We start from the raw sequence: 17,193 nt of genomic DNA, 5'->3' as shown, positions 1-17,193 counted from the left end.
CACCTCCTCCACTCCTTCCCCCTCCCCCCTCCACCTTCCCACTCCCTCCCTCCATCCTTCCCCCACCCCTCCTCCAATCCTTCCCCCTCCCCTCCCTCCATCTCCTTCCCCCTCCCCTCCCTCCATCTCCTTCCCCCTCCCTCCCTCCATCTCCTTCCCCCTCCCCTCCCTCTAATCCTTCGCCCTCCCCTCCCTCCAATCCTTCCCCCTCCCCTCCCTCCAATCCTTCCCCCTCCCCTCCCTCCAATCCTTCCTCCTTCCCTCCCTCCAATCCTTCCCCCTCCCCTCCCTCCAATCCTTCCCCCTCCCCTCCCTCCAATCCTTCCCCCTCCCCTCCAATCCTTCCCCCTCCCCTCCCTCCAATCCTTCCCCCTCCCCTCCCTCCAATCCTTCCCCCTCCCCTCCCTCCAATCCTTCCCCCTCCCCTCCCTCCAATCCTTCCCCCTCCCCTCCCTCCAATCCTTCCCTCTCCCCTCCCTCCAATCCTTCCCTCTCCCCTCCCTCCAATCCTTCCCCCTCCCTCCAATCCTTCCCCCTCCCTCCAATCCTTCCCCCTCCCTCCAATCCTTCCCCCTCCCCTCCCTCCAATCCTTCCCCCTCCCCTCCCTCCAATCCTTCCCCCTCCCCTCCCTCCAATCCTTCCCCCTCCCTCCAATCCTTCCCCCTCCCCTCCCTCCAATCCTTCCCCCTCCCCTCCCTCCAATCCTTCCCCCTCCTTCCTGCTCCTTCCCCCTCCCCTCCCTCCGTCTCCATTCCCCTCCCTCCGACTCCTTTCCCCTCCTCTCCCTCCGTCTCATTCTCCTCCCTCCGACTCCTTCCCCCCCTCTCCCTCCTTCCCCCCCTCTCCCTCCTTCCCCCTCCCCTCTCTCCATCCCCCTCTCCGTCTCCTTCCCCCTCCCTCCGTCTCCTTCCCCTTCCCCTCCCTCCGTCTCCTTCCCCTCCCTCCATCTCCTTCCCCCTCCCCTCCCTCCATCTCCTTCCCCCTCCCCTCCCTCCGTCTCCTTCCCCCTCCCCTCCCTCTGTCTCCTTCCCCCTCCCCTCCCTCTGTCTCCTTCCCCCTCCCCTCCCTCCTTCCCCTTCCCCTCCCTCCGACTCCTTCCCCCTCCCCTCCCCTCCCTCCAACTCCTTCCCCCTCCACTCCCTCCGTCTCCTTCCCCCTCCCCTCTCTCCGTCTCCTTCCGCCTCCCCTCCCTCCGTCTCCTTCCCCCTCCCCTCTCTCCGTCTCCTTCCGCCTCCCCTCCCTCCGTCTCCTTCCCCCTCTCCCCATCTCCTTCTCATTCCCTCCCCCGTCTCCTTCCCCCTCCCCTCTCTCCGTCTCCTTCCCCCTCCACTCTCTCCGTCTCCTTCCGCCTCCCCTCCCTCCGTCTCCTTCCCCCTCTCCCCATCTCCTTCTCATTCCCTCCCCCGTCTCCTTCCCCCTCCCCTCTCTCCGTCTCCTTCCCCCTCCACTCTCTCCGTCTCCTTCCCCCTCCACTCCCCCGTCTTCTTCCCCTCCCCTCCCCTCGTCTCCTTCCCCTCCCCTCCCCTCGTCTCCTTCCCCTCCTCCTTCCCTTCGTAACCTTCCCCTCCTCCCTCCGTCTGATTCCTCCCTCCATCTCCTTCCCCTCCCCCCTCCCCTCCTTCCTCCATCTCCTTCCCCTCCCCTCCCCTCCTTCCATCTCCTTCCCCTCCCCTCCCCTCCTTCCATCTCCTTCCCCTCCCCTCCCCTCCTTCCATCTCCTTCCCCTCCCCTCCCCTCCTTCCATCTCCTTCCCCTCCCCTCCCCTCCTTCCATCTCCTTCCCCTCCCCTCCCCTCCTTCCATCTCCTTCCCCTCCCCTCCCCTCCTTCTATCTCCTTCTTCCCCGTCTCCCTCCGCCGCACTCCCCCATTCCCTCCCTCCATTTCATTCCCCTTCCCCCACTCCTCCCCCCCTTCCCCCTCCCCTCCATCTCGTTCCCCCTCCCCTCCTCCCCGCCTTCCCCCTCCTTCCCCCTCCCCTCCTTCCCCCTCCTTCCCCCTCCCCTCCTTCCCCCTCCCCTCCTTCCCCCCTTTCCACTCCCCTCCTTCCCCCTCCCCCTCAGTCTCCCTCCCCCTCAGTCTCCCTCCCTCTCCCTTCCTCTCCCTCAGTCTCCCTCCCTCTCCCTCAGTCTCCCTCCCTCTCCCTCCCCCCCCTCCCTCTCCCTCAGTCTCCCTCCCTCAGTCTCCCTCCCTCTCCCTCAGTCTCCCTCCCTGCTGTTGTTGTTGTGCAGTTTGTGGTGATTGAGTGAGTGGGCGCGACCGTGAACCCTCTCCCTTGTTTCCCGCACAGGCGCCGATCTGGCTGCTGTCACCACCTGTGAACTCTGCAAACAGACCCTCAAGCTGGATTTCGACAACTTCGACGTGCACGAGTTTCACCGCAGGCGCGCGGCCTCGCAGGTACGGGGGGAGGGGCAAACGCGCGGCCTCGCAGGTAGAGGGGCAAACGCGCGGCCTCGCAGGTAGAGGGGCAAACGCGCGGCCTCGCAGGTACGGGGGGTGGGGCAAGCGCGCGGCCTCGCAGGTAGAGGGGCAAGTGCACGGCCTCGCAGGTACGTGTGTGGGGGGGGAGGGGCAAGAACACGCTCGCTGGTATGTGTGTGTGTGGGGGAGGGGCAAGTGCGCGGGCTCACTGGTACGTGTGTGTGTGTGTGTGAGGGGCAAGAACACGCTCGCAGGTATGTGTGTGGGGGGGAGGGGCAAGTGCGCGGGCTCAGATGCAAGGTCATTGACCTGAAACGTTAACTCTGTTTCTCTCTCCACAGATGCTGCCTGACCTGCTGAGTGTTTCCACCATTTTCTGTTTTTATTTCAGATTCCCAGCCTCCGCGGTATTTTGCTCTTATATTAACGCTCGGTAATTTGATGGGGTATCATCGATCTCGCGGAGTGTCACTGTGGCGACAATGAAACCGGTTCTGTCTGGTGTTGGTCTAGTCGCTGTCCCTTTAAATCAGCCACAGCACCCTGATACCAAGATACCTCAGGCTAGACCCCCCTGCCCCAGCCGCATGCGTTGCAGAGCTTTTGCCTATTATTTTTGTCGTTGTCATGCCTGCCATTTTTTCCAGGGGTCCGAAAGTGCCTATACGTGCAGTGAAACCTCCTCACGTGACGCATCGTGACCACTGCTTACAAAAAAATTATTAGCATAAAAGAGCTGATCACATCTGCAATTAAAATGCAGAAACGATGCACGCATCACTCACTGTCGGATCAATGCAGTCAGGCCAACGGAACAGGGACGGACGCCCGCTTGCTTCCTGCACTGAGCCAATGACCAACTCTGCTGCCCTTTCGCCCTCTGGGACCTGGGCCAAATCCAGCCCCAGAGAGAGGGGATGAAGGTCTCCTCTCTCTCTGATGTGGAGTCTGTAGTGTATGTACCTTTAAGAGAGAACTACTTTTACAGCTCCTGTATACTGTAGTACCGGCAGTGACCACACCTGTATATAAGCCTTGAGCATGCCTCTGTACTGTTAGTCTTTAGACTACCCTCCTCCAGTAAACACCTGTTGATTGTTAATCTACAGCCTCCGTCTAGTTATTGAAGAACACCATACCTTAAGATTTACGGATTCAACAGTGGCGACGAGGTCGATTCGAATCTACCTGCAACTCTGCATTTCCTTCCAAGGATTCGCTCCGGGGGGCGGTGGAAGAAAGTCGAGGCCAGAAGCACGGGCGTCGACCACGAGCAACCGCCCAGTCATCTGGCAGAGCGAGTGAACATCGCAGGGGAGGCTGTTGAGAGCTGGGCTTGGTTCTCCAGCCACGACGATCCAGCAACAGACTGGCAACAGGTACAGCGCAGACCCTTCCCGGACAGCGGCGGCTGGAGCCGACCGACGGCACAGAAAAGGCCGAGCAGCGTCGACGGGGTAAGAGAGAGGGTAGAGCGCACAGGGCGCAGCCGGGGGTTGAAGACCGAGCGGCGTCGATGGAAAACAAAAAGAGAGAGAGGGTAAAGCACAGCCGGGGTTCAGGACTGAGCGGCGGCAACGAGAGAGGCGCACAGGAGAACGCGCAGAGCGCAGCCAGGGCTCAAGGGCTGAGCAGCGTCCGTAGGGAAAGAAAGGGAGTGCGGGAGACGCCATTTGAGCCGCGGAGAAGAAGGGAGAGCACGGGAGATGCCATTTTTGAAGCCGCAGCGGAGAAGAAGGGCGAGCGCGGGAATAAAGGAAAGCGCGGGAGACGCCATTTTGAGCCAGCGGAGAAGAAGGGAGAGCGCGAGAGTCATCATTTTTGAAAGTCTAACCACACCCAGGGATGCCGAAGAGTGGCAGTGTCACTGCGTTCGACAATGAAGTCGAAGATTGGGCAACATATGTGGAACGCATTGAGGTGCACTGCAAGGCGAATGAAGTGCCAGATGCCAGGAAAGCACTGGTTTTGTTGAATTCCATGGGTGCAAAAACGTATGGCTTACTGCGAAACCTAATAACCCCAGAGAAGCCAGTGGATAAGGATTTCGAAAGCATAGTGGAAATCCTACAGGACCACTTAAACCCCACACCGCTGCTGATAGCAGAAAGATTTAAGTTCCACAAAAGGAACCAGCAGAAAGACGAAAGTAATGCTGAGTATTTAACGGAACTGCGCAAGCTATCGAAACACTGCCAGTTTGGAATGGGACTAGCAGATACGTTAAAGGACAAGTTTGTGTGTGGGCTTCAAAGTAAAGAACATAAGAACATAAGAAATAGGAGCAGGAGTAGGCCAATCGGCCCCTCGAGCCTGCTCCACCATTCAATAAGATCATGGCTGATCTGATCCTAACCTCAAATCTTCTATCACTCTGCATCCACCCGAACCCATGTGATCTCCCGGGAGAGGCGAAAAACCAGATAAAGACCCAATGGCCAATTTGGGAGAAAAAAATCTGGGAAATTCCTCTCCGACCCATCTAGGCGATCGAAATTCTTCCAGGAGATCACTCTGTCCCTATATTTTCTACAGTACTTACCTTCTGCAAAGGCGATCTCCACCCCAGCCAGGAACAGGAATAAAACCATCTCCTGAAATCTAACACAGAATTAGAACACAGTAGGAGCAGAACAAGGCTACACGGCCCCTGGGCCCACTCCACTACCCACAGGGCCATGACCATTCCGAACCTAGACTCATGTCCAATTTCCTGCCCGCTCCCCGTAACCCTTAATTCCCTTTACTTCTAGGAAACTATCTATTTCTGTTTTAAATTTATTTAATGATGTAGCTTCCACAGCTTTCTGGGGCAGCAAATTCCACAAACCTACCACCCTCTGAGTGAAGAAGTTTCTCCTCATCTCAGTTTTGAATGAGCAGCCCCTTATTTTAAGATTATGCCCCCTAGTTCTAGTTTCACCCATCATTGGGAACATCCTCACCGCATCCACCCGATCAAGCCCCTTCACAATCTTATATGTTTCAATAAGATCGCCTCTCATTCTTCTGAACTCCAATGAGTAGAGTCCCAATCTACTCAACCTCTCCTCATATGACCACCCCCTCATCCCCGGGATTAACCGAGTGAACCTTCTTTGTACTGACTCGAGAGCAAGTATGTCTTTTCTTAAGTATGGACACCAAAACTGTATGCAGTATTCCAGGTGCGGCCTCACCAATACCTTGTACAACTGCAGCAATACCTCCCTGTTTTTATATTCCAACCCCCTAGCAATAAAAGCCAACATTCCATTGGCCTTCTTAATCACTTGCTGCACCTGCATACTAACTTTTTGAGTTTCGTGCACCAGGACCCCCAGATCCCTTTGTACTACAGTACTTTCCAGTTTCTTGCCATTAAGATAATAACTTGCTCTATGATTTTTCCTGCCAAAGTGCATAACCTCACACTTTCCAGTATTGTATTCCATCTGCCAAATCTCTGCCCACTTACTTAGCCTGTCTATGTCCCTTTGCAGGTTTTTTATGTCCTCCTCACTCACTACTTTCCGTCCCATCTTTGTATCATCTGCAAACTTTGATATGTTACACTCGGTCCCTTCCTCCAAATCATTAATATAGATTGTAAAGAGTTGGGGACCCAGCACTGACCCCTGCGGAACACCACTAGTTACTGGTTGCCAATCTGAGAACGAACCATTTATCCCAACTCTCTGCTTTCTGTTAGAGAGCCAATCCTCCACCCACGCCAGAATATTACCCCCAATCCCGTGATTTTTTATCTTGAGCAATAATCTTTTGTGTGGCACCTTGTCAAATGCCTTTTGGAAGTCTAAATACACTACGTCCACTGGTTCCCCTTTATCCACCCTGTATGTTACTTCCTCAAAAAACTCAAGCAAATTTGTTAAACATGACTTCCCCTTCATGAAACCATGCTGAGTTTGCCCTATTAAATTATGTTTATCCAAATGTCCCGTTACTGTCTCCTTAATAATGGACTCTAACATTTTACCAACCACAGATGTTAGGCTAACAGGTCTATAGTTTCCAGCCTTCTGCCTACTACCCTTTTTAAATAAGGGTGTTACATTAGCAGTTTTCCAATCTGCCGGGACCTTTGCTGAGTCCAGTGAGTTTTGGAAAATTATTACCAATGCATCCACAATCCCTACCGCTACTTCCCTCAAGACCCTAGGATGCAAGCCATCAGGTCCAGGGGATTTATCCGCCTTGAGTCCCATTATTTTACCAAGTACCACTTCCTTAGTGATTTTAATTGTATTTAGTTCCTCCCCCCCTAGAGCCCCCTGTTTGTCCAGTGTTGGGATATTCTTAGTGTCCTCTACTGTAAAGACTGATACAAAATAATTGTTCAGTGTTTTTGCCATCTCCATGTTTCCCACCATTAATTTCCCGGTCTCATCCTCTAAGGGACCAACATTTACTTTAGCCACCCTTTTTCTTTTTATATAACTATAGAAACTTTTACTGTCTGTTTTTATATTTTTTGCTAATTTACTTTCATAATCTATCTTCCCTTTCTTAATCAATCTTTTTGTTATTTTTTGCTGTCTTTTAAAGACTTCCCAATCTTCCATCCTCCCACTAGATTTGGCTACCTTATATGCCCTTGTTTTTAGTCGGATACTATCCTTAATTACTTTACTTAGCCACGGATGGCTATCTTTTCTTTTACACCCTTTTTTCCTCAGTGGAATATATTTTTTTTGGAAGTTGTAAAATAACTCCTTAAATGTACACCACTGGTCATGTACCGTCTTACCCTTTAATCTATTTTCCCAGTCCACTCTAATTAATTCCGCTCTCATACCTTCATAGTCTCCTTTATTCAAGCTCAGCACGCTTGTTTGAGATCCAACCTTCTCACCCTCTAATTGAATATGGAATTCAACCATGTTATGGTCACTCATTCCAAGGGGATCCTTTACTAGGACATTTTTAATTAATCCCGTCTCATTACACAGGACCAGATCTAAGGTTGCTTGCCCCCTGGTCGGTTCAGTTACATACTGCTCAAGAAACCCATCCCGAATACACTCAATGAACTCTTCCTCAAGGCTGCTCTGCCCAATTTGATTTGTCCAGTTAATATGATAATTAAAATCCCCCATAATTATAGCTGTTCCCTTGTTACAAGCCTCAACTATTTCCTGATTAATACTCCGTCCAACAGAGTTGCAACTGTTCGGAGGCCTATAGACTACACCCACTAGTGTTTTTTTCCCCTTATTATTCCTTACCTCCACCCAAACTGTTTCACTATCCTGCTCCTTTGACCCAATATCATTTCTCTGTATTATAGTGATTCCTTCCTTTATTAACATAGCCACCCCACCTCCTCTCCCTTCCTGCCTGTCCTTCCTGATTGTTAAATAACCTGGTATGTTTAATTCCCAGTCATGGTCACCCTGCAGCCATGTTTCTGTAATGGCCACAAGATCATACCCATATGTCATTATTTGTGCCGTTAACTCATTCATTTTGTTACGAATGCTACGTGCATTCAGATAAAGAACTTTCAAATATGTTTTGTAACACTTAGTTCCTGTTTTTTCCCTTTTTATTACTTTACTTTTTACTCCATACTTTCTGTCCCTTCCTGACACATTCTGTTTTTTAATTCCCCCACTGCTACCTAAGTCTATGACCTTCTCTGTTGTCATTTCTATTATTTGCTCTCTAGAAACCTCCCCCCAACTAATTAGTTTAAAGCCCTCTCTGCAGCCCTAGTTATATGATTCGCCAGGACTCCAGTCCCAGCACTGGCCAAGTGGAGTCCGTCCCAACAGAACAGCTCCCTCCTGTCCCAGTACTGGTGCCAGTGTCCCAAGAAGCAAAACCCATTTCTCCCACACCAGTCTTTGAGCCACGCATTTAACTCTTTAATTTTATTTATCCTAGCCAAATTTGCTCGTGGCTCAGGTAATAACCCAGAGATTATTACCCTTGAGGTTCTGTTTTTTAATTTGACCCCTAGCTGCTCATACTCCTTTAACAGAACCATCTTCCTTGTCCTATCTACGTCGTTTGTACCAACATGGACCACGACAACTGGATCCTCCCCCTCCCACTGCAAGTTTCTTTCCAGCCCAGAAGAGATGTCCTTAACCCTGGCACCAGGCAGGCAACACAGCCTTCGGGACTCCCGCTCTTGACTGCAGAGAACCCTATCTATCCCCCTAATGATACTATCCCCTACCACTACAACATTTCTTTTTACTCCCTCCACTTGAATGGCCCCCTGTACCACGGTGCTGTGGCCAGGTTGCTCATCCTCCCTGCAGTCCCCGCTCCCGCCCTCACAGGGAGTAAGAACCTCGATCCTGCTGGACAAGAACAAGGGCTGCGTCTCCTTCAACACTACATCCTGGATCCCTGTACCTTCCTCACTCGTAGTCACACCGTCCTGTCCCTGACCACGGACTACATCTGCAGTAATTAACTTCATAGGTGTGACCATCTCCTGAAACATAGAGTCCAGGAACTTCTCCCCCTCCCTGATGTGTTGCAGTGTCCGAAGCTCGGTCTCAAGCTCCATAACATGGAACTTGAGTTCCTCTAGCAGCAAACACTTGTCGCAGATGTAATCACCGTTAGCCTCAATGGGGTTCACCGGCTCCCACATCTCGCAACAGTAACACATCACCTGCTCCATTCTATATAATTAATTAAATTTCTTATTATTAGTTATGAAGACCCTGCCCGGATATATATGATAATATCACACCACTATTCAATAGGACTTACCAACTTAAAGGTATGAAAGAGAAGAGAAGGAAGAAAACCAACCAACCAGCTGATCACCAACCTCCTCCTTGAATACTGTCTGTGGAGCCTGTTTGGTTGACTCGTCTCGCTGCTCCGCCTCCGCAGTGCTGTCTAAGCCTGGGAGTGGGGAACAAAACAGAGCAAAAAACACACCCTCACCTCCCACTTATCCGAACTCTCCCACTTAGCAAAACTCCAGCAGCACTCAATGCACAAAGCACTCCGTGCACCGCACTAGCCCCTCCCCTTTTATACCCGGATTCTACTTCCTGTTTAAACTGCCCAAGAGTTTAAAAAACCCTTAAAAAATTAAACTTACTTCAAATAATTGACTTCTTAACACACTAAAATTCACAAAATACACTTAAAAGATTTTTCTCCCACTTAGCAAAACTCCAGCAGCACTCAATGCACAAAGGAACCCAGAAACGGCTTCTATCAGAAAAGGATCTTACGCTGGACAAGGTTTTCAGCATGGCAGTATCACACGAAGCAGCCGCACGGGGCGCTGCAGAGATACAACGGAGACCGCAAGAATATGGCACCAATGAAATGTCATATGGAGCAGGGAAGTGTTATCGCTGCGGCAGAACAACACACGACCAGAAGGATTGTTGGTTCAAAGACCAAGTGTGCAGACAGTGTGGAAAAGCAGGACACATAGCAAGAGTCTGCAGGTCAGGGAAGAAAACCAGCAGCAAGAAATCTCCACAGGAGAAGTACAAAAAGGTACATAAGGTGATGGACAGTAGTTCAGATGAACAGAAAAGTGATACAGACTCCGGAAGCAAGGAGCTGGGTTGTCTGAAACTACATAATGTAATCAGAATGGAGGATCACCAGACTATCTGGGTCACGCTCAAGATAGACGGAGTCCAAGTGAAAATGGAATTGGACACAGGATCAGCCCTAACAGTCATAAACCGAAGGGACTACAAGTGGCTGTTCTCACATATACCCTTGAAAGCTACAGAGATTGTCTTGAAGACGTACATGGGGCAAAAAGTCTACCCCAAAGGAAAGATAAGGGTGAACGTGATATACAAAGGCCAGGAAACACCAAAAATGGACCTATATGTATTGCCAGATGGAGGACCACCTCTACTAGGACGTGAATGGATCCGGAAGATACAATTAGATTGGCATTCCATACAGGCACTGAAGGTTGAGGCCAAAAAGGATGACGACGTCACACCTGGACGACTGTCAAAAATGCTAACTGACGCACAAGAAGTGTTCCAGGAGGGACTCGGAACACTAAAAGGCATAACAGCGACGATTAAAATAGAGGAAAATGCAAGCCCAAAGTTTTTTAAGGCCAGACCGGTGCCTTATGCGATCCGACCAGCTGTCGAAGCAGAGCTGGAAGGTTTGGAACGTTCAGGAGTACTGTCCAAAGTGGACTGGAGCGAGTGGGCTACACCCATCGTTCCTGTAATGAAGAGGTCATTGAGTAATACGCCTGGGGAACCAAAGAAGGTCCGCATCTGTGGGGATTTTAAGGTGACAGTGAACCCAGTCCTTCACACGGTACAATATCCGCTTCCACGGATTGAAGATATTTTCGCCTCACTATCTGGAGGTAAATGCTTCACTAAGATAGATCTGGCCCAGGCGTACCTGCAAATGGAGGTAGAAGAAGCCTCGAAACAATACCTCATGATCAACACTCATAAAGGTCTCTACCAATACAACCGGCTGGTGTTCGGGGTAGCATCGGCTCCGGCTATTTGGCAAAGGGCAATGGATCAAGTCCTGCAAGGGATTTCAGGGACCCATTGTTATTTGGACGACATCCTGGTCACGGGCGAAAATGACAGTGATCACCTCGTCAACCTGGAGAAGGTGCTCACAAGATTAAAGGAATATGGGCTACGAGCTAATCGCCACAAGTGCGAGTTTTTCCAGAAGCAGATCTCGTATTGTGGCCACGTTATTGATGAAGAGGGGTTACATAAGTCCCCTGAAAAGATTGAGGCAGTAGTCAAGGCTCCAGCACCAGAAAATGTGTCACAACTGAGGTCGTTCCTTGGGCTGGTGAACTACTACCATAAGTTCTTACCAAATTTGTCTACAGTATTACACCCACTGAACACCCTACTGCAAACAGGGGTACCATGGAAGTGGAATGATGAATGTAAACGAGCTTTCCAGAAGTGCAAAGAATTGATCACATCAAAAGAGGTGTTGGCCCATTTCAACCCAGCACTACCAATTCGGTTGGCGTGTGATGCATCACCCTATGGTATTGGAGCGGTGCTGTCGCACAAATTCCCAGACGGGTTGGAGAGGCCAGTAGCCTTTGCGTCTCGGTCACTAACCTCAGCCGAGCGCAACTACGCCCAGATTGACAGGGAGGCCCTCAGCCTAGTATGGGGAGTAAAAAAATTCAACCACTATCTGCATGGGCAGAAGTTCACCTTGCTGACTGACCACCAACCACTTGTCTCCATCTTTAATCCAAAGAAGGGCGTTCCGGTGATGACTGCACAACGGCTACAAAGGTGGTCCCTTTTTCTAGGGGCGAACCAATATGAAATAGAGTATAAGGGCACGAAACAGCATGGAAACGCTGATGGGTTATCACGCCTGCCACTGCCTACTGTGGAGGAAGCACCAGCAGTGGACCCTATCGAAATATTTTATTCATCGATAATTGAACGCTTGCCAGTAACTAACGCGGATATAGAGAAGGAGACCCGAAATGATCCGACACTGTCTCGGGTATATGATTTGATGGTGAAGGGATGGCCAACACATGGCGACTCACTGTTGCCAGCATTCTCATCCAGAAGAGAACAGCTGTCAGTATGCCAGGGGACAGTGATGTGTGGATCCCGAGTGGTAATTCCACCCAAGTTAAGGGAGAGAGTGCTCAATGAGCTTCACGAAGGCCATCTGGGAGGGGTGAAAATGAAAAGCCTTGCTAGGGCTTATGTGTGGTGGCCAGGGATCGATCAACAAATCGAGGACCTAACAAAGAGCTGCTCAGGATGCCAGAAGGTCCAAAATGCACCACCACATGCCCCTCTACACCCATGGGAGTGGCCCTCCTCTCCATGGCAACTGGTGCATATTGATTTTGCTAGTCCATTCATGGACTCAATGTTCTTAATAGCAGTGGATGCGCACTCGAAATGGCCTGAGGTGATCAAAATGTCCTCCACTACTACAGAGAAAACGATTGCAGTCCTACGGACCATATTTGCCAGGAACGGCTTGCCAGAGCAGATTTGCTCTGATAACGGAGTTTCGGAAATTTATGAGAAGGAATGGGGTAAGGCATTACACATCCGCCCCGTATCATCCAGCCACAAATGGATTGGCTGAGAGGTTCGTACAAACCTTTAAAAAGGCAATAAGGGCCATGTGCGATGATGACATTCCACTACAGCATAAGGTGGACAATTTCCTGTTAGCCTACAGAAATGCGACACATGCAGTTACCAACCAGACCCCGGTCATGATGTTCTTTAACCGAAGTTTGAGATCTCGTCTGGATTTGCTCAGACCAAATGTGCGAAGAAATGTTGAGGATAAGCAATTCCAGCACATCAATGAGAAGCCGACAAGGAGCTTTCAATGTAGGACAACCAGTCTTAACCCGCGACTACCGAACAGAGAAATGGCAACGATATGCACACGGCAGGGGCCACTAATGTACACAGTAGATGTCGGGGAGAACATTGTGAGACGCCACGTCGACCAGATCCTAGCGTCACAGGAACGAGTCAACCCCATGTCTTGCGTACCTGGGGATGAACCCGACATACCGGTAGCATCTACCCCAGAAACAGTAGTAGCGGAAACTGATGAACTAACCGACGAAAGGGGGCCAGAATCGCCTCCGCACCAAGAACAAGACACTCAGGAAAGGCGCTATCCCGAAAGGATCAGGAAGCCGCCCCAAAGACTGAATCTATAAATGGACTATTTCAGTTAAATGTGCATGTTAAAGTGTTAACTGTTATTTGAATGTTATGGGTACTGTTAATCTAAAAGGGGAGGAATTGTAGTGTATGTACCTTTAAGAAAGAACTACTTTTACAGCTCCTGTATACTGTAGTACCGGCAGTGACCACACCTGTATATAAGCCTTGAGCAGGCATGTGTACTGTTAGTCTTTAGACTACCCTCCTCCAGTAAACACCTGTTGATTGTTAATCTACAGCCTCCGTCTAGTTATTGAAGAACACCATACCTTAAGATTTACGGATTCAACAGAGTCCCTGGGTCAGACATTGACCTTTCACCTTCTGGGACCTGGGGTCAAATCCAGCCCCCAGACAGAGGGGGATGAAGAGCTCCTCTGCCCCTGTGATGACCATACGTTGGGTCAGTCTCAATCTACTGTCAGCAGCCCCCCCGACATCGGCATAAGTTTGCAGTCCCCTCCCTCATTGAAATTCCCACTCGTATCTCGATGGTTGATGATTTAAATTAAATAGCGCACAGGACTGTATTGAACGTATTGCCCTCAGGATGGGGGAGAGGGAGGGATGGCGGGGGGCGGTGGCCGGAGTGAAGCTGCCAGTTTTTCCGATTTTCTCTGTGCACTGAGGGCTGATCCATTTCTCTCGTGTTCTCCCTCTCCCCTCTGCTCTCCCCCGACACAGATTGAGGAACAAATGACGAGCTCCAGTCTCTACATGGCAGTCCTGCTTCACCTTTACGAGCAGCGATTCACTGAGCTCATGCAGCTGCTCAGCGGGAGCGCAACCAGTTACCAGGTAACGGGGGGCAACTGTCACACACACAGGGTAAAGGAGCGACTATTACACTCAGATTAAAGGGGCAACTGTCACACACACAGGGTAAAGGAGTGACTATTACACTCAGATTAAAGGGGCAACTGTCACACACACAGGGTAAAGGAGCGACTATTACACACAGATTAAAGGGGCAACTGTCACACACAGGGTAAAGGAGCGACTATTACACTCAGATTAAAGGGGCAACTGTCACTCACACAGGGTAAAGGAGCGACTATTACACTCAGATTAAAGGGGCAACTGTCACACACAGGGTAAAGGAGCGACTATTACACTCAGATTAAAGGGGCAACTGTCACTCACACAGGGTAAAGGAGCGACTATTACACTCAGATTAAAGGGGCAACTGTCACACACACAGGGTAAAGGAGCGACTATTACACTCAGATTAAAGGGGCAACTGTCACACACACAGGGTAAAGGGGCAACTCACACACAGATTAAAGGGGCAACTGTCACACACAGGGTAAAGGAGCGACTATTACACTCAGATTAAAGGGGCAACTGTCACACACACAGGGTAAAGGAGCGACTATTACACTCAGATTAAAGGGGCAACTGTCACACACACAGGGTAAAGGAGCGACTATTACACTCAGATTAAAGGGGCAACTGTCACACACACAGGGTAAAGGAGCGACTATTACACTCAGATTAAAGGGGCAACTGTCACACACACAGGGTAAAGGAGCGACTATTACACTCAGATTAAAGGGGCAACTGTCACACACACAGGGTAAAGGAGCGACTATTACACTCAGATTAAAGGGGCAACTGTCACACACACAGGGTAAAGGAGCGACTATTACACACAGATTAAAGGGGCAACTGTCACACACACAGGGTAAAGGAGCGACTATTACACTCAGATTAAAGGGGCAACTGTCACACACACAGGGTAAAGGAGCGACTATTACACTCAGATTAAAGGGGCAACTGTCACACACACAGGGTAAAGGAGCGACTATTACACTCAGATTAAAGGGGCAACTGTCACACACACAGGGTAAAGGAGCGACTATTACACTCAGATTAAAGGGGCAACTGTCACACACACAGGGTAAAGGAGCGACTATTACACTCAGATTAAAGGGGCAATTGTCACACACAGGGTAAAGGAGCGACTATTACACTCAGATTAAAGGGGCAACTGTCACACACACAGGGTAAAGGAGCGACTATTACACTCAGATTAAAGGGGCAACTGTCACTCACACAGGGTAAAGGAGCGACTATTACACTCAGATTAAAGGGGCAACTGTCACACACACAGGGTAAAGGAGCGACTATTACACTCAGATTAAAGGGGCAACTGTCACACACAGGGTAAAGGAGCGACTATTACACACAGATTAAAGGGGCAACTGTCACACACAGGGTAAAGGAGCGACTATTACACTCAGATTAAAGGGGCAACTGTCACACACAGGGTAAAGGAGCGACTATTACACACAGATTAAAGGGCAACTGTCACACACACAGGGTAAAGGAGCGACTATTACACACAGATTAAAGGGGCAACTGTCACACACAGGGTAAAGGAGCGACTATTACACTCAGATTAAAGGGGCAACTGTCACACACACAGGGTAAAGGAGCGACTATTACACTCAGATTAAAGGGGCAACTGTCACACACACAGGGTAAAGGAGCGACTATTACACTCAGATTAAAGGGGCAACTGTCACACACACAGGGTAAAGGAGCGACTATTACACACAGATTAAAGGGGCAACTGTCACACACACAGGGTAAAGGAGCGACTATTACACTCAGATTAAAGGGGCAACTGTCACACACAGGGTAAAGGAGCGACTATTACACTCAGATTAAAGGGGCAACTGTCACACACACAGGGTAAAGGAGCGACTATTACACACAGATTAAAGGGGCAACTGTCACACACACAGGGTAAAGGAGCGACTATTACACTCAGATTAAAGGGGCAACTGTCACACACAGGGTAAAGGAGCGACTATTACACTCAGATTAAAGGGGCAACTGTCACACACAGGGTAAAGGAGCGACTATTACACTCAGATTAAAGGGGCAACTGTCACACACACAGGGTAAAGGAGCGACTATTACACTCAGATTAAAGGGGCAACTGTCACACACACAGGGTAAAGGAGCGACTATTACACTCAGATTAAAGGGGCAACTGTCACACACACAGGGTAAAGGAGCGACTATTACACTCAGATTAAAGGGGCAACTGTCACACACACAGATTAAAGGGGCAACTGTCACACACACAGGGTAAAGGAGCGACTATTACACTCAGATTAAAGGGGCAACTGTCACACACACAGATTAAAGGGGCAACTGTCACACACAGGGTAAAGGAGCGACTATTACACACAGATTAAAGGGGCAACTGTCACACACACAGGGTAAAGGAGCGACTATTACACTCAGATTAAAGGGGCAACTGTCACACACACAGGGTAAAGGAGCGACTATTACACTCAGATTAAAGGGGCAACTGTCACACACACAGGGTAAAGGAGTGACTATTACACTCAGATTAAAGGGGCAACTGTCACACACACAGATTAAAGGGGCAACTGTCACACACACAGGGTAAAGGAGCGACTATTACACTCAGATTAAAGGGGCAACTGTCACACACACAGATTAAAGGGGCAACTGTCACACACAGGGTAAAGGAGCGACTATTACACACAGATTAAAGGGGCAACTGTCACACACACAGGGTAAAGGAGCGACTATTACACTCAGATTAAAGGGGCAACTGTCACACACAGGGTAAAGGAGCGACTATTACACTCAGATTAAAGGGGCAACTGTCACACACACAGGGTAAAGGAGCGACTATTACACTCAGATTAAAGGGGCAACTGTCACACACAGGGTAAAGGAGCGACTATTACACACAGATTAAAGGGGCAACTGTCACACACAGGGTAAAGGAGCGACTATTACACACAGATTAAAGGGGCAACTGACACACACACAGGGTAAAGGAGCGACTATTACACTCAGGTTAAAGGGGCAACTGTCACACACACAGGGTAAAGGAGCGACTATTACACTCAGGTTAAAGGGGCAACTGACACACACACAGGGTAAAGGAGCGACTATTACACACAGATTAAAGGGGCAACTGTCACACACACAGGGTAAAGGAGCGACTATTACACTCAGATTAAAGGGGCAACTGACACACACACAGGGTAAAGGAGCGACTATTACACTCAGATTAAAGGGGCAACTGTCAC

The 17,193-nt window shown here is 49.9% G+C and overlaps 1 protein-coding gene across 1 annotated transcript in view; it reads left to right on the top strand.

Annotated features, from left to right (window-relative positions):
• Window positions 1–17,193, top strand: part of LOC147119525 (uncharacterized) — a 110,337-nt gene that overhangs the window by 68,854 nt on the left and 24,290 nt on the right. Inside the window, exons 7-8 of the mRNA XM_085984115.1 lie at window positions 2,290–2,399; window positions 13,796–13,909. Of these exons, the coding sequence (XP_085840241.1) occupies window positions 2,290–2,399; window positions 13,796–13,909 (224 nt within the window). The remainder of the gene's footprint in view (window positions 1–2,289; window positions 2,400–13,795; window positions 13,910–17,193) is intronic.

This window comes from Somniosus microcephalus, chromosome 4 (assembly GCF_052327205.1).
Source record: "Somniosus microcephalus isolate GS21.2 chromosome 4, FLI_Smic_1.0, whole genome shotgun sequence".
NCBI classification, from domain to species: Eukaryota; Metazoa; Chordata; class Chondrichthyes; order Squaliformes; family Somniosidae; genus Somniosus; species Somniosus microcephalus.
This window is presented reverse-complemented; position numbering and strand designations above follow the sequence as displayed.